An 18413-nucleotide genomic window follows, 5' to 3' on the forward strand; every position below is an offset into this window, starting at 1 on the left:
CTATAGTCCATAGAGTCACAAAGAGTCAGATGTTACTTAGCACGCACACATACAACCTTTTGAAACTTCAATAGGGTTCTTTCCATCTGTCATTTTTCTCTGCTGCTGCTAAGTCTCTTCAGTCGTGTCAGACTCTGTGCAACCCCATAGACGGCAGCCCACCAGGCTCCCCCGTCCCTGGGATTCTCCAGGCAAGAACACTGGAGTGGGTTGCCATTTCCTTCTCCAATGCACAAAAGTAAAAAGTGAAAGTGAAGTCGCTCAGTTGTGTCCGACTCTGTGTGACCCCATGGACTGCAGCCTACCAGGCTCCTCCATCCATGGGATTTATCAGGCAAGAGTACTGGAGTGGATTGCCATTACCTTCTCTGGTCATTTTTCTCTACTTTCCATCAAAAAGAGAAAAGAAACAGCTCAACATGTCTTTTTAAAAGAGTGTATTAAAATGATTGTTTTCTGGACGTGACTGAGGAGACCCTGGCACTCTGCAAAAACTGGGCTGGGAATCAGTCTTTTAGATCCAGGAGATCCCGGACTAGCAGAGGGTTCAGTCAAAGGCTTCCAAGAAGGCATGCTCAGAAAGGCTCAGGGGTCTGGTGTTTGGGTCTTGGAGGAAGAAGGAGGAACTGCAGTCTTACAGTTTGGGGGGAGATTACAACTGAAATAAGTCCAGTGCTTCAATCCATAAGCAGTTAAAGAGGTGCAGAGAGCACAAAATGAAAAGACTAAACTGCTGTGAGATAATCAGGATCTTTACATCTTCATAAACTAAGGACAATGATTGTGGTAAAATCCTTATCTTCTTTTCGATGTTTTTCATTATCTTATTTTCGAAAATATGAAATTCTCATCTTTTAAGGTATCAGGAAACCTTGTCCTAATTAAAACATTTATTTTTAAGAAAGACAGTTTCAATGTTCTGCTGAGGGTTTAGCCACTTTCCCTGCTATAGTCATGACAACCACCTGCCCCCAAACTGATGGTATCTTTTGAACATTTACCTGTTCGTATTACTCACAATCTCAGCTAAGCCTGATACCCTCTCCTATCTAAAAAAAAAAAAAAAAAAAAAAAAGCCTAGTAATATAATTCAAATGATGACAATGAAAAGAATCTGGTATTTACATAAAGCTGTAGACCCAATGTTTTGAGATAACTGGTGAGTTATGTGGAAATGTCTATATGTGCTCTATTTACAGTCATTTCCATTTTAAGACAGCAATTTATCACATTTAATTTAAAATATACAACTATATTCGAAGAAGGCAAAACAGACCTTAAGCTTACAAGATTAAAAGGGTTATAAAGTTCCATTTGTTTGGAATTTCCAAGTAGCCTTTGAAGAAGGCTTCTTTAAAGAAAAAAGAGAAGGGGAAAACATTTTAGGAATTTCAGTGATGGATGTCTGGGGATACTTTCAATATAAAAGTAAACAAGCTAGAAATGTACCCTCTATTCCTGTTGGTACCCAAGTACTCAGTTCTGGGTAACTTACAAAAGCTTTATAATCACATGACTGGAAGATGAGCTTTTCCGGGTGGTGTTGCCAATACTGCACTGGAGTTGAGGCTGTGGCTTCGTTTGGAGGTCGCAAGGTAATGGAAGGTTCTCCCCAGTCTCCTGTCTGAAAATCACATTTATTCTAGAGGTAACATGAGTAATAGGCTAAGTTCATGCACTATAGCTGGCCTGAGTTCATCTTAAACCTGTGTGCCATAAACGTGCAAATACATTTGGGTGTGTTATATGTTTATTATGGTTTTATATGTCCTACCATCCTGTTTCCCAAAGCTGAGTTAACTTTTGAGGTATGAAAGAAGTTGACTTACTCTATTTTTAGAATGACATCCTAAGCTAAGTACTTTTAAAATAAAACATGAAGGTATTCATAAATGATTTACTAAGTCATAATTTTCTGTTCCAACAGAAAAGAACATATGATCTTTGAAAGATTTTCTGTTTTTAAATTTGACTGTTTGAAAGTTTTAGCTTGAAATGCATTCACAATACAGTTTCATAAATTTCAGTTCCTGATGAGGACATGTACCATGTACTTTGAAAAATTTTATATGTCTGGAGAGAAGATATGGTAGACACGATATGAGACAAAATTTCAGAAGAAAATGTACTAGTGGATGATACCTAGTTTCCCTCCTTTGAATTCATTTGTATCAATATAACGCCACCGTGATTGTCTTGGATATACTCAAACACCTCCCTCAGAAAACCTAAAGCATGAATGATGAATAACTATTTAAATACCAGGTTTGGTCATATGTGCATATGCATGTACTTGGGAAGCCTGATCACAAGTACAAGCACAGTCCATGTGACGGTATGTCACATAGTACCTGAGCCCGCTAAGACAGACTTAAGACAGAAGGACATCCCATCATTTTAATGACCATTTTCCATGAGGTTAACCTCAACATGTTTTATTACTGTAATGGTTTAGTGTGGTCACCTATAAAGTAAAATTTCTAACTGGCTTTAAGAAACAGAAGAATTCCAGAGCCCCTTAGGAATGCACAGGCCATTTTGTGAGGCAGAGAGCCTGAAATTTTCTCTTTGAGATCCATCAATCCCAACCACAGGAAGAGAAAAATGAGCCTCATGTTATCTCCTTGGCTTCTCACTGGAGTGTGTGACTGGTCAGAACCCTCGGCTCCTCTCTCTGAGCTACTCTGCTTGTTAGTTTTGTTCCAGATGCTAATTTACTTGCATAGGGCTCGGTTCTCCCATCTTCCATCTGTTGATATCATTAAGTCTTTATCTGGAATATTTACTTTAGCATTTTTAAGCAAAAATCCTTCATTTTATGACCCATCTCTGACCCATTCTTAAGTTTTCTCTTTGTTTATATGGATTTTTATTTTGTAAAAACTGTAACTAGTTGCAATTAATTAATTAAGATTAAGTTTTCCTCTGACTTACTATTTTGATCTTTTCTTTTCCTTCTCTCTTAAATGTTTGGATCTTTATTTCAACTGACTGTGATTTGCTCTTAAAAAAACTAGTATAATTAAAAATGCAGAATATGTGAATTTCAATATTATTTCGAAGGTGAGTGTAATAACCTTTAAATGATAACAGTTAAAACTCTGGAAACATGCAACAGTGAGTTCTTAATTCAAAGTTCTCCCCACATCCAACAAATCATCCTCTCATCTCTCCCATTAACTGACACCCTTGGTCTCCCCCCTCCCTTGATAGAGCAACAACAACACAGCAAACAGGTGTTGTACACTTAAGTCACAGGTAACACTGTTAACGCAACAACAGAAGTTTGCACGCAACTTCGTGGAATGATACAAAGGGAGCTGGTTGACCTCAAAAGATCCTTGGATCCAGTGTCTGCTGATGTGACAACGCAAACCAAGCATCCAGTCTTCAACGTTAGCCCTGTCATCGTTTAGCTGAGGTTCACCTTGGCCAAGCTCAACGGGCAGTTTTCAGAAAAGCCTGAACAGACATGGCAGGAGCTGGGGGTACCGTGGGTTGCGGGTCAAGGGATGGGAGAGGGCTGGGGGTGGAAACGGGTGGGATGAAGCTGGGGTTATGGGGACATTTCAGGTGTTTGTACATTAAGCATGCAAATCATATGCAAACTCATTCTCCAATTGCTGAATTAACTCAGGCACTATTATGATTAAATTTCAATGTGAGTTCCACATACACTTAAAGCAGAATGCTGATCCAAATATTTACATCATCCACAGAAGTCAGAGCAGCCATTTTGGGAATAACAGCACATAGCACCTCAGTCTGGAAATGACCTCGATCTCTTATTTGGTAAGCATTTGAAGACCTTAGTGGTGCGTCCATTTCATCTGCTTAGGCAGCGCCATCATCTGCTCTCCTATGACTCCACTTTGTCCAGAAATCCCAAACCACCTGCTCCGAATCTGGAGTGCTCTGACACGTTTCCCCGATGTGCAGTGGGGGAAGATAATTATAGGGAAGAGAAACAGAATCCTTATTTTATTTTCTTTGTGGCCCAGAAACTATGCTCCAGACCAAATATTTTAAAAATTCCCTACAGGGACTGAATCTGCCTTTCTGGAAATAGAAACTGAATTTTGTCATACTGAGTGCTATTTCCAGAAATTCGTTTTCAAACAGAGGAAAAAGTGTTCTTAAAATTGAATTTATAAGGAAATAATTTTCTTTTCTTCCTGGAAACTCATTAGCTTTTTTTAACCTTAGATGTAAGAGTATTTAGAAGACTCTGCTTGTAGGTGTTGATTTTTCTCTTTGGAATGAATTCAATGGGAATGGATGGACTCATCATTACACTATTGTAAAGGGCAGATGTGGCCTGTCCTGGGGTGGGATTCAGCTTCATCTCCTTGAGGGACAGTAAAAACAAAAGAATTTAGAGAGCATGGGTGCCTTAGGTCTCTGTCCTTTTGGAGGCTGAATTATAGCAGGAATGAACTATGCAGGAAACAGGTAGAGTGGTGGTACCATGGAGGAGCAGTAGAGAGAAAAAGCAAGGAAGGGGTTTGCCTCACATTTAAAATAATTTCAATTGTGAAGCCCAGTATTAGGTCCTATTAAACAGTAAATTCATATCCAGATATTATCTGTATTTCTTCAGGTAAATTTAAAAAATTAAGAATCTCCCAGTTAAAAATGCTTATTAAATATTAACTAAAAATCAAACAGACTTAAAAAGTCTTTTGTCTGAAATAATGGTTTATAATAAAGTCTTATCTTTAGCAAAACATGGGTTACTATGAGGCAATAATGTTTAATTAGAATAACAAAATAAAATTGCAAAAGTCTGTCATATTGTAAACTATTAGTGACTGGCAGTACTCTTTAAAAAGCTTAAGTAATTGCAGAAGAGAAATCACAGTGATTCAAGGCACTCTTACTAAATATCTTCAGGCTCCTTCTTTATAGCTTATTGTAAAGTAATTAGCCCCCAACTAAAATAAATAAATTTATAAAAAAAAAAAAAAAAATACTTAGAGAAAAACCTTTTCTTTAGGTTCATATATTAAATGATCTTAATAGTTCAAGAATTTGGTCATGGCTTAAAACCTTGTTTACTTGGCATTTATGTATGTATTTGTTCCTTTAGGACATAATTAAACAGAAGAAAATGTACATTATTAGCTACCCCTTCAAACTCAAATAAAACTTAATCTTCTAATACGAAAGAAAAACATAATTTGAGATTAAAGTTTTAAACAGAGAATTGATTCTGCTTAATAGGTATTTACCAACTGCCAACTAGAGATTCATAGCCTGCTGAGTTTGAAGGATTATAATTGGGCCATACTCAATATAATGTAATTAAATTAAATGTCTCATACCACCAGCTGAATGAAAAGTATAAGCCACTAACTGAATTTAGTTATAACGCAGAAAAAACTTTGCAAAATTCCATGATAGATGTTTATTGGGTGGTAGATCCCAAAATGCAGCTATTAATCTTTTCATTATTTCAAAAGATGGTAAAACTGCATGGTTTCAGTTTATGTGCACCAGATATCTAATTTGAACATCATATCGTGTAACACTCTATCCTCCAAAATGGAAACTGAAGATATCACATATTCTATTGTATTCTGAGAATACAAAAGGGAAACACTGTTTATATTCTTACTTTCTTCTTAAGAAAAAGTTGTTAGGAAACTGAAGATATCACATATTCTATGTGTTCTGAGAATACAAAGGGGAAACACTTTATATTCTTACCTTCTTCTTAAGGAAAAGTTTTGTTACGATGTCAGTAAATAATTAAAAGCTATGATCAGGATCTAGCTCTCTAACATGAAAAGGAAGGTATGGTATTTTCCAAGCCTTATCTTATTCTTTAAAAAATTTTTAAATGAAGACTTAATTGATTTTTTTAATAGAAGCTTTTAACTCTTTTCTATTAGGAACAACGCCCACCTACCTGCTTGTAAATTCAGATTGAATTTTAACAAACATTGTTTTCTATTTCTTCAGATCACTTAATGAAAAACAAAAATGATTTTAAATGACAATTGTTATTTTCAGGTTTCACTTTCAGTAATTCTAACAAATATTAGAGATGGGCTACCCAAATACACATAAGATATATGTGATTACATTTACTTTCCCTTATCTCAACAGCTTTGAAGAAGGCACATACTTATAAATATGTATACATACAGTGGGATGTGAATGTAAGGAAAGGCCTCCTACAAACAGTTCACACATACATGAAAGCAAGATGCTGGTGCAGTTCTTCTAAAACATCTTCAAGAATAAAGAATGCAGCTGGTTATCCTAAATTTGTTTCTTTTGATAAAAGAGCGGAGATGGCCACTTCTGAACATGAAAAAGCACTGGTTAGCGAGCGTTTACGTGTTCAGGAGGAACTGCTGGGTCACTGGAGCAGCAGTACCAGGCAATTTATAGACTGTGGTCCCCAAGAGCCAGAAATCCCATGCACACAAGGAGGGGTATGCCTGATGTGGCACCCCAAAAGAGGCCCTCTGCATGCTGCCCCAAGAGCTCTGCAAAAGCTCTTTTGAGTGATTCTCAACCAAAAGTCTCAACCTCTCAGACAGCAGGCTGCCCAATGAGAAAAATTTAAGAGTGTGAAAATAGGATTGTATTTAAAAATATGAAATAGATAAAAAAATCCAAACATGAAAATGTTTACTTTCCAAACAAAAATGAATTTTTAAATGTATGCAAAGATGAAATGTGAATATCTGAATATTAAGCAGCTCAGAGTAAAATAGGTCGTGATTTTGCACGCATTCCAAAGATCAATTCAGTACTGTCAAGTGAAAAAAAAAAGGATTAGGCTGAGAACCACTTTGTAGCTGTAATGGTGCCTCTCTTGGTTATAGTCCTCTTGCATTTGCATAAAACTTATATAGAATATCATGCAAATCATACTCAAATATTTCTCACAAGTGAAGCGCATGAACCTTTGAGAATTGTTAGGCACAAAGGACTGAATAGCCCATGGACAAGGGAAGTACAAAATGGGGAAGACTAACACTGATATATACATGGGTATATATATATCAATTTACCCTTTTCCTTTCTCCTGTGAAAGCAAGTGAACGCAGACACCTGGGATGAAAGCCAAACTCACACAGGACAGATTTTAACTGTAGACTTCCAGACCAAGTATGTTTCTCATTTCAGGACAATGTTTTGCACGTTAACTAGTCACGAGGCACAGTGAATGAAGTATAATAGACAATAATAAAACAAAAAATCTCAGGAGTTGTTAGACATCACAAATTTTCTGCATTGCCAGGACATAGTCCCTATAGCTATTGACGACACTTTGCAACACACAACACAGCGCAAGTTCAGGAAGAGAAAATAACCATTTGTAACCTTACATTATGAACCTGATGGATGGCTGAGAAAGGAAATCCAGCGTTCTGATTCGTCCATATCTCACAGACAGACGACTGCTGATATAAACAGAAAACTATCTCATCTTGTCAATATTTAAAACACGGCAGCTACCAAGGTAGCATCAAGGAAGGGAAGGAGGAAAATAATAAAGAGCAAGGAATCACATTTCTTAAAAAAAACAAAAACAAAAAACCAACACAAACACTCAAAAAATGCTTTAGGGTGCCCGAGGTTTAATATTGACTTACAAGTCATTCTTTTGCTTAAAAACATTTTGGGTTGGCTGGGGGGGGGGGGAGACCATTTATGCATTAGTTTTATGTCATAGGAAATTACCAATCCACTCCCATCTTGAAAAAAGCAAATTGTGTTTTTCCACTTGCCAAAGAGAATGGAAATACTTTCCCCCTTTACGTCATTCATTTCATAGGATAAATATTTTCATGAAGTTCAAGAAAGACAGGAAAAAAGTCTTTAACACAGGCCAAACATTTTTATTTTCTTATGGACAAATGACCAAGAGCAAACAATGCAATAAAATGACTTTCCTAGTTTAGTCATTGCTCAGCTTGATAAACCTAGAAGATATTTTCCCCCTCCAGAGTTCTCAAGGGCAAAACTCTGTGATTAACAAGGGAAGAAGTGTCAGCTTGCTGCCCAGCAGTGGGAGCGTGTGGTGGTGGAGGGGGCACCATGGAGGCGGAATGGGGGGTGGGGTGGTCTGGAAGCTCAGTTCTGTCACTCAACCAGAAACTCTGGGTAATAGCATTTGCTTTTTTATGAGCCTAATGAGTCAGCTCCATGTTTTGGACTCTCCACCACACCATTATCAATCCAATAACCAACAGTTATTAAAAGGCAATAATGTTTGCTTAGAACCAAATGCCCAGTGAACCAGCACCATCCCAGGAGTTTCAGCAGAAACCACCAGATAAACCAACGAGGCTCCTGGCCTGACCTTTACAGAGTTCTTTTCCTGAATTGCATCATCTAAAAGATGCTGTGAAATAGAATCACAGAAAATGGCAGAACGCCTAAACCTATTCAGCCAAGCACTGTGAACATCCCCAGAATTCACAAGCAGAGCGTACAAAGATCAGTGCAGAAAGGAGATAAGAACACAAGCACAGTATGGTTCAGAAACCCAGCAAGGAACCCTATCACCAGCAAGTGCGGAAGTGTGGAAACGAAAGCTTTCCTCCGGCTAAATGTTTCTCCCACCTCCACCCTCCCAGAAACGCTCATCATAAATTTAACATCTCTCTCTCCAGTTCCAAACGCAGCTCCATACCCACCTACATTTTGCTCTCCATCCCTTCTGTCATCTGGATGGCTTGCTGGGGACAGAATGTCAGGTAATTGGCATTCCGTTAAGAAAGTAAGATACCTGGGATCTGACCAAAAGGCATTTCCAACCACCTCTCACTTAAAACCAGCTCTGCTCTTCTCAGCTTCTGCCCTAAACATCATGCCATTTTCTCCACAGGGGGGGCATCTACCCCTTCCTACTTGTCAAAAATTAAATCTCTAGCAAGTTAAGCACTGGGGTCATTAAACCCCCAGCCTCGTCTCCAATCGTTGTCATCTGATTTAAATATATTAACTCCATGCTTCAGTGGGATTACCATCTTAACTGGCACCAAACATACTTCGAGGACACCCTTAAAGCACTGTCACCCACAGTTTTTGAGCTAATTCTTTTACATACATTACATCTTCTACAACTTTCACAGAATTTTAGTGACAGAAGTAACCCAGGGATCACCTGTCATCTGACAGATGAAGACAGTGACATCCAGAGAGGTTCAGTAGCTTGCTGAGGTCACACAGGAAAGTGTTACAACATGTCAGCTGGCTAGGAAGGAGTACCAGCCCAGTAATGACTTCACCAGAAGGCGGAGGGGCTATTCAGTTATATGGAGTCTGTTTACTAATCCTGAAAGAAATACATATAGATGGAGTCAGTTTATGAAACAGTCTCAACTCCACATGGGGTTCAGATACCTTAATGTTTTCTTTTCCAATCATTACCCCCAGATGGGCCATATTCCAATATCATATATGATTCAAACTTTGCCCTTCCTCATCACACACCAGATGGGGCAGTAGAGCCCACCTTGGAGCCCTCCTACCCCAAGCTCTACCTCCTTCATGCACTTAGCTGGGGAGAAGGACACAGGAGAAGGACAAGGGCCCCTTTCTTATCTGGAAGTGGCTGAATTCTCTCTGCTGGTTGTCACTGCTTATCAGGGTAGCACTAACTTGGTCTCTGACCCCTCCTGTAGGAGCTGCCCTGCCCTGGATTCTGCTGTATCCGCGCAGGTTCTCCGGAGGGCTCTGCTGGGAAGGGCATGGGGTCCGACAGCACTGTTCCTGATGTGAGAAATCCGGCTCTAGGGTGACTTTCTCCGATCCCCACTCAGCCTTCCTAGGACACACACACGCCCCTTGGGTGGGCAGTAGAGGAGCACACACCAGCCCAGCCTCTTCCTGAATGCCCACCCACACCACACACACGTACATCGGCGCCATGCAGAGCACGTGGCCGCAACCACTCAGCTCTCTGCCGGGACACTTCCCTGCAGTTCTCTCTTCCTCAATTCAGGCTGGTCTACACGCGTCTGCTCCCAGAAGTCCACTGACGGAGAGAGACGCCAGGTTCCCCCACTCTGGGTGAACGTTCCCCTTGGAGCCCTTCTCCCCAGGCTTGGGTTGCCTGGGTATGTGATCTCTCCCCTCCCCTGGGAAGGGAGGGAAAGCCTCATCTCCTTCCACCGTGGCTCAGACAATCCTCTGACCGCCCCCCGCTCCCAGCAGCAATCTTCTGCCTCTATGGACAGGCTGCTGACTATGCAGGACAGGACTCACCACCTGTCGGTCAACTCCGAGTAGGGAGTCGGGCTCCATTACCAGCAACTCTACCTTTAGAACGTGCAATACTTACAGCCTACAGGAAAGCTCCCCCTTAGCATCCTGTTACATGAGTATATCTTCCAACAGTCACAGAAGTTACCAGAGAGTTAAGGAGGGAAGAGAGGGTCTTGTGCCATAATTATTTTATTTTTTAAAAATCTGTGTAAGATTTTCTCAAGAAATAAAACCCACCTCCAGTCATATACACTGAAGAGAGTTCCCATGTGGCATATATACCTTTTAAAGAAGTTATAATAACTATTTTTCATTTAAAACCTATGTTCAAACTTAAAGTCAATATGTTCTCATTTCTAATAATTATGTGCCTCAATGCAAGTGGTAAAAAGTCAGATTTTAAAAACAATTTAAAACAAAGGTAGTTAATAGTATGTTATGGAGGTTGTTTTTTTTAAAAAGCTGACACATGTCAGATATCACACTAACTTTGATGATTGTTGTTGCTGTTCAGTCACTAAGTTGTGTCCAACTCTTTTGCAACCCTATGGATTGTAGCCTGCCAGACTCCTCTGTCCATGGGATTTCCCAGGCAAGAATACTGGAGTGGGTAGCCATTTCCTTCTCCAGGGGATCTTCCCGACTCAGGGCTCAAACCTACGTCTCCTGCACTGGCAGGATTCTTTACCACTGAGTCACCAGGGAAGCCAATTTTGATGGCAGTAAAGACTTTATCAGACTCCTAGAGTAGTAACTTAAGATGGACCAGCTATAACTGGTGTCTTCATAACATGGAATGGCTCTTCTTCTAGACACATGGTTATCAGACTGAGTGTTGGAATGAATTTTTTAAATGTGAAAGAGCTTCCCCTGCAGAATTTCATTATATTTGTTGTTGTTCCATCACCCAGTCATGTCTGACTCTTTGTAACTCCATGGGCTGCAGCATGCCAGGCCTCTCTGTCCCTCACCATCCCCCGAAGTTTGCCCAAGTTCATATCCATTGCATTGGTGATGCCATCCAGCCATCTCATCCTCTGACTCCCTCTTCTCCTTCATCGTATTTATGAAGATAACATTTCAGAGTACAACATGTATTGAAGTACTGAGTGTTCAAAAGCTTTGAGAAAGAAAATACTAGTGATAAAATTTTAGCTGGGGCCCAAATTGCTAGAACAGAAGTGAGTTAAAGCTAAGTTTTAATTAAACATTAGAATATCCTCATCTGAAACGAAGATTAATAATAGCTCTTGGCCTACTTATTTCACCTGGTTGTTGTGCACCTCATGCTAAGCTTCACGCAAAAGGAAACTTTTTCACAGCTAGGTTTCTAGAACCTGAAATACAGAAGCTGTCAAACGTATTGACTGAGTGAATGGAATCACAGAATGTGTTCAGTATTTCTTGGCAAATGATCAAGCACCATGGAAACATTAATTACTCTCTTCGTTATAATTTTTAGTCGATCTACTTTGTTGCTGCCACTTGGGCCCTCAGTAAGCTACATCACTGCTAACACACTTCTGGCAAAATGCATCAGAGATTAACCTTGCAGTCTTCTTGTTAGAGACGGTCTCATTTTTTCCTGATAAAGGCTGAAAAAGAGCTGCTGACTTTGTTGAAAAGAGAGGAACATCTGTAATTAGCAGACCTATCTGTTAACGGGCTGCTTGTAGGAGCCTGGAAACAGTTCTGTAAAAGGATGGTAAACAGCCTTGCAATTTCATATGCTTATTAACTTTCTCTCAGTTCCTTTTTCTCATATATCACAAAGGCTAATTTAGTTGATCTGAATTTGAATTACCATGAAATCCAAATAAATGGGGGTTAATTAAAGGGATAGAAATCTTAGAACTGAGATATCAATAATTTAATATTTATTTAGCATCACTTCTTTGGTGATGGAAGTCAGCACACTTTTGGAGGTGCATAATTTTATCTCAAGTTCAGACCTCTCTCCTGACTCTGGAAATGTTCTCTCAAATACAACACACACCCTGTTTTTGTTACCATCACATACCTCAGGTTACCATGAGTACAGTTCAGAAAAGACAACGCATTTGCATTCAAATCTAATAACAAACTAAAAAGAATATCATCTATCTCCAAAGTCTTTCTCCTAAAGGTTGACTTCTTTTTTGCTCAATTGGTAGTAACCTGGTAATTTACAGTAAGTTCTCTCTCCTTCATTGTCTGTTTTTTGAACATTCGTGGTAAGTACTGAAACATCTCCCATTAAAAGCAAGCAAGCCCCTTCCCTTGACCCAATATTTTACCTGAGCTCCTGCTCAATTTCTGTTCTTTGAGAAGCAAAGGCCCCGAGAGCTATCTATATGGTCTCTGCTTCCCCTTTCTTCTCCTCATGTGAGCCCACTCTACCGAAACCACTGTTCTTCATTTTGTCAGATCCAACTGTTCATTTTCCTTGACCATCTGACACTTGATCACTCCTCCCATTTTCTAGCTCCTCTGCTGGTTACTGTGATCTGATCATCCTCTGACCACTGGAGTGTAAGTCCTTAATGCTTTACTTCTGGCTTTACCAGGTGGTCTCATCCTATCCTGATGCCCAAATTTATGCCTCCAGCCCAGACCTCTCCTCTAACTCCAGATGCAGACACCCAGTCTTCTTAACACTTCTCTTAATCTTGATGATTAATAAGCATCTTAACCTTAAATTAAATGCCCCAAACCAAGCTTCAAATGACCTCTCCTCTCCTATAAGCTTTCTTACCTCACTAAATGGCAACCCTCTTCTTCCAGTTGGGGTCATTCTCTTGCTCACCTTTCACATTCAATCCAGCAACAAATCCTACTGAATTTACTTCTAAATATCTCACCATCCTGTCCCTACTTGGTCCAAGACATTATCTTTTTTCACTTGGATTCTTCCATTAGCTTCTACACTGGTCTCACTGCTCTCATCCTTGCCCCGTTGTGCTGATTCTCAATACAACAGCCAAAACGATCCATTTAAAATGAAAGCTTGATCATGCTGCTCTGCTCCACTTAACTCAGAAGAAAATTCAGTCCTAATAATGGGCCTGCAAGGAACTCCATCCTCTGTTACCCGTGCCCTGCCTCACCTCTCTGCTCTCCTGTTCACGCTTTGTGGACAGCAAAGCACATTCTTGTTTCAAAGCCTCTGCACTTGTTTCCCCTTCTCCAGATGCTGCATGACCAACTCCCTCACTCACCTTCTACTCCATGGTTGCCTTCCCAGAGAAGCCTTCCCCAAGCACCCAGCATGTTATACCCAAATTAAGCCTATGCTTTCCATGCTACAAAGGGATTATTCTTTCAAGTGCAAACTGAAAATGGGGGAAAAGGTTTAGAGCATAAGAACATGTCTTCCTGGCACCCTGACATTCATTCAGAGACAATTACTTTTCATCTATGGGGTATAAGGCATGGGTCACAATGTGAGTAGGGGTCAGCCCTGCTTTCAGTCAATGCTTACAGAATAGACATTGCTATGGACATGATCCATTTTCTTTTGTCAGGACCCGTGGTCAACTGGGATTCAGAAGCTGATGGTAGGTCTTGGAAGGAGCAAGTCTGCGACAGCTCCAAGTATGCTGTGTAGCTAGTTTAATAAAGAAACTTGTATGAATAGAGCCCTCTGGTCAGATTCCATCAGCGATGAAATTTTCTGCCTTGTTCTAGCCCTGAAAAAAAAGCTTTCCCTCTGTTTCTCTTATGTCTGTCATAATTCTTTCACACTTCGGGGTGTTCAGAAATGGACCAGAAAGAGTCCAACAAGAAATAGGAAAGGTTCAGAGTGAAAGTTAAAAGAGTAATGAAGTCCATTTCTTCTCTCAGATGACAGCGCTTCTAAAATAAAACAAAAACAAACTTGAAGAGAGAACAAAACAGCTTCAAAGGCAAAAGAAAAAAGGGCATCCTAACAAAGGGAGCCTTGGTCAGCAGCCAGAAAACTCAGCAGCTCCTTGAGCAGAGCCCAAAACGAGGTGAGACCTGTCAAAGGATGGAGTCAGACAAATTCAGTTCAGCCAAGGAACCATGCACCAAACACCTCGCGTGCATCTCTTCTTCAGCAGTGACGGCCCCTGCGGTCTCCTCTTCCGTGGGCACTCGCAGAACCCTGCCTGGAAGTCAGAAACCAGAACCTTTTGTCTCTCCTGAGTTACCCAGAAGCCGCAGGCCAGCATCTTACTTATTCTGTCCCACCATCGTAGATGGAGCCCTCCTCCTCCTCTCCTCTCAGGTGAGTTTTGTGATGCGTACGCGCCCCTGTAACAACTATATGTGATTCTTTCTTTTCAATTACGCTGGGAACGTCTCAAGTTCAGGCTTTCTTACCACTGACCCTTTTTGTAAAAGGTTTCAAGTCAACTATTTTATTTGCAGGGAATACTGGACTCAAAACAAATCCCGCTCGCCATCACTTCTTCCCTTTCTTAAAGAGCAGTCTTCTCACACCTTCAGGAACATGACCTTGTCCCTGTATCAGGGACATTCTGGGACAGATCGGTAATCACCTGCTGGAAGTGAAAAGCCAGGCCAACGGTCGTTTTCCCATGTGTGACCCATTATTGCTGGCATCAGAATGAATCAATCTAGCAAAAGTGGAAGTAAACACCACATTTGGTCTCATCATAAGCACACTGACATGATACGAAGTCTGATATTACTTGCTGCCTGCAAAGTTACAGCTTCCTCTCCCACTTCTTCCCTCTCTCCTTCTATTCCCCCTCTTCTCCTCCCGCTTCCCCCCTTTCCTCCCTCTTTCCCTTTAAATTCTCATTCTGGTGCTGACAGCACATAAAGTAAGCTCCCGGCTGCCAAAACAGGAGAAAACTAAACCTATGTGACCTGTTATTCACTTGCAGAGATAATACATAACCTGCATTCCCTAACATGACAGTTGTAGCCCTAAATGACATTATAGAATTATTTATGAAATTTATGAAATCTCTTCACAGGAAAAAAAACAGAGCAGAGGAACAAAAGTGGAACACTGTCTGTACAATTCAGATCTTATTGTACAGCGCCCCAGGTTCCCTGGATGTTGCAGGAAATTTAAGTCAATTGGGATCATGCTGTTTCTTGCAATATGGACTATTTCACTTGTTCGACCTCCAGGTCTGGCTACTCCTGACACAAACATTTTTCAGGGCCATTAGCAGAAATATTAATCACTCATTCAGAACAGCAGCAGTCAGCTTTTTATCATAACATGAACTGCTGCAAAGAAATTCGATTTTGCAAAGTAATAATTGTTCTTTGCCAGTAACATCAGTTTAAAATATACATCATGCTCCTTTCTTGTAAATCGAGGATGTCATTTTTAAGAATTTGAACCCATGTACGAACTGCATGCTCAACACCACTTTCTGCCTCTAGTAAAAAACAGGTGTTGGGGGTACTTCCCTGGCAGGCCAGCACTTAAGACTCCGAGCTTCCACTGCAGGGGGAGCAGGTTTGATCCCTGGTTGGGGAAGTAAGATTGCACTTGCTGCATGGTGCAGCCAAGAAGTTAAAAAAGGGGGGTATTGGACAGAGCCATTCATTCAATGATACTTATTAAGACCCTACTATCTCCTTGTTTTATCCTTATGGAATAAATGGGAAAACAAGGTCTGCTTGAATGATCATATTGAATGATGCCAACCTAAGCAGGATCTGATGGAAGGCTACACAGGTATTTCCTCAGGTCTGCTTTGTTCAACACTGAAGTCAACACACTGGAGGAGTTACTTGATAGGTACATTTTTTGAGGTGTGCTTTTAAAATCAGCACATTACATAGTTGGGAAGGATCAGTGACATGTTGAGCATTGACCAAGTTCTAAAAAGGCACTGATAGAATAGGATTTATTACTTGATAAAACTGTTAGACCTGCAAAAGAATAATGTAAATGTAAGATCCTACATTAAGGTTAAACACACACACACACACAGCACTGTTGAGGCCTGAGAAGGGAGGCATGGCTCATGGCCACTGAAAAAGACTAAAACATTTTCATAGAAAAGTTCAACAAGAATTAATAGTATCTTAATGTTAAGCATGAACATCAACTAAGCAGACATGACCAGAGCTGGGGAATCAGAATGCTGTGTAGCCCACATCCCACTTATCAGAAAGATATTGGCAAGAGCTGGAAGTGGTTAATATAGCAAAGGAAAGACATCACAGAGTCTTTAGTCTTCACTATTCTCAGTAAGAGGGAGCAGATTTACTCTTTGCATTTTCAGAAGATAGCATTAACTGACTACATGGGAATTTTAAGGGGGCTAATTTCAATTTGCTATAAGGCAAAAGTCCCATTAATTAGAACTTATTCAGTGATGATGGGGCTGGCTGCCTCACAAAGTGGGGGCCGCCTTACAAAGACAAGTAGAGGTATAAACTTGTGGCTGTTTACTAAGGATGTGTTGGAGGGGGTGCTGCATCAAGACACAGGACTGGATGCATTTTCTGGCCCCTTCTCACCCTAAAGTTCCCTGGTTTTCTTTAACAGGAGCACAGAAGAAACTTCTAGCCATAAATGTATATAGAGAATGCAAGTTACTGTCAATTTTTGTGAGGCTGCATTCAAGCCTCAGAGTAGAGATCCATACAGAAAGGTGGAGATCACATAATTTTGCAATTGATTTCATGAAGCTACTCTTTACTTCCCTTGATTTGTAAAGAATGGAAAGTTGGATATCAAGAGCAAAGGATTCTCTTCAAATACAATGTCTGTCCACACCACCTTAGAGATTCAAGTCTCTACTACACGTGCTTTTACATCAAGTATTAAATATTACTTGCAGAATATGTCAAAGGTCTCAAAACATTGTACTGGAGCCTCTTGGGGTTCTAGAGTTTTTTTAGAATGTGTCATGTCTGCTGTGTGGAGAAGGAAATGGCAACCCACTCTAGTATTCTTGCCTGGAGAATCTCGTGGACAGAGGAGCCTGGTGGGTTGCTGTCCATGGGGTTGCACAGAGTTGGACACGACTGAAGCGACTTAGCATGCATGCATGCATTGGAGAAGGAAATGGCAACCCACTCCAGTATTCTTGCCTGGAAAATCCCAGGGACAGAGGAGCCTGATGGGCTGCCATCTATGGGGTCACACAGAGTTGGACACGACTGAAACAACTTAGCAGCAGCAGCATTTCTGCTGTGTAGATACAACCCAGGGGGTTCATCATCACAGTGGTTAAAGCACAGACTCTGAAGCTAGACAGCTTGGGTTCAAGTACTGACTCTGCTTCTTACAATCTCTGTGGTCTTGGGCAAACAAGATAAACCCTCTGTGCCTTGGCTTCCTCATTATACAGCTGTACTAGTCAGTGCTGGCTCTGAGGATGATGACAATGAACAAATCACCTGCCTAGCTTAGAGCTGGTAGGTAGTTCACTGTCCTCATCCTGGCTCCGAGGATTCACATTATATATACTTATAGCTGATTCACATTGTTGTATGGCAGAAACCAACACAACGCCATAAAAGCAATTATCCACTAATTAAAAATAAATCTTAAAAAAACCTGTGGCTTTTACAGTGCCTAAAAACCTTGTGTAATCTGATCAGTAAGTATGGGATGCTTATTATAGGGAATTAAAAAATAAGGAAGTGTCAGGTCTCACCTCTACATAGCCCACATACACTCTAAGAGAAATAAAATGTTTCAACATATCAGGGCATATTTTAATACATGTTAACTCATAAAGTATTTAAGTATGGAATCATCCACAAATCCTCTCCAAAGAGCTTCAATACTAACTAGGTTATAATACAGATAGGAAGTTCTTGTACAGTGCTTGTAGTCCTAAGAACTATTGTTTCCATATCAGTGGAGAGGTATTAGTTTGGGGGTTACCAGCTGGAAAATAGAAATACTTTTGTAAAACACAGCTAAATATTATGAGCTTTATTTTAGAATACATTTATTCCCAGGTGCAGTTGAAAAAGCACAGAAAAGGAGGAAGTTAGAGCTATCTCAGAATAATAATAATTTACCAAACCACCCAAACGTAGAGCTGTATAGTTTGTTAAATACTTAACAACTACAGCTTTACTTGTGCCTCACAACAGTGATGGGAGGAGGCAATAATCTTACTTTAAGAAGAGGAAACCAAGGCCCTGAGTAGCTGAGAGGTTTGTTCAAGGTTACAGAGGTGTTAGATATTAGAGATAGGGTTTTTAACCCTGATCTCATTACTTCA

At 40.3% G+C, this 18413-nt stretch overlaps 1 protein-coding gene across 12 annotated transcripts in view; it reads right to left on the reverse strand.

Annotated features, from left to right (window-relative positions):
- ANKS1B (ankyrin repeat and sterile alpha motif domain containing 1B) overlaps window positions 1-18413 on the reverse strand; it is a 1049816-nt gene that overhangs the window by 64680 nt on the left and 966723 nt on the right. For 6 of the 12 annotated variants that reach the window (XM_081595385.1, XM_081595384.1, XM_081595383.1 and 3 more), the window contains one exon: window positions 1496-1624. In XM_081595385.1, coding sequence (XP_081451511.1) covers window positions 1496-1624 — 129 coding nt within the window. Of the gene's footprint in view, window positions 1-1495; window positions 1625-7346; window positions 7422-18413 lie in introns of all 12 variants that reach the window. The other 6 variants (XM_081595382.1, XM_081595389.1, XM_081595388.1 and 3 more) reach the window with 2 other exon arrangements.

Source organism: Giraffa tippelskirchi, chromosome 4, assembly GCF_054371585.1.
Source record: "Giraffa tippelskirchi isolate mGirTip1 chromosome 4, T2T-mGirTip1v1.2.pri, whole genome shotgun sequence".
NCBI classification, from domain to species: domain Eukaryota; kingdom Metazoa; phylum Chordata; class Mammalia; order Artiodactyla; family Giraffidae; genus Giraffa; species Giraffa tippelskirchi.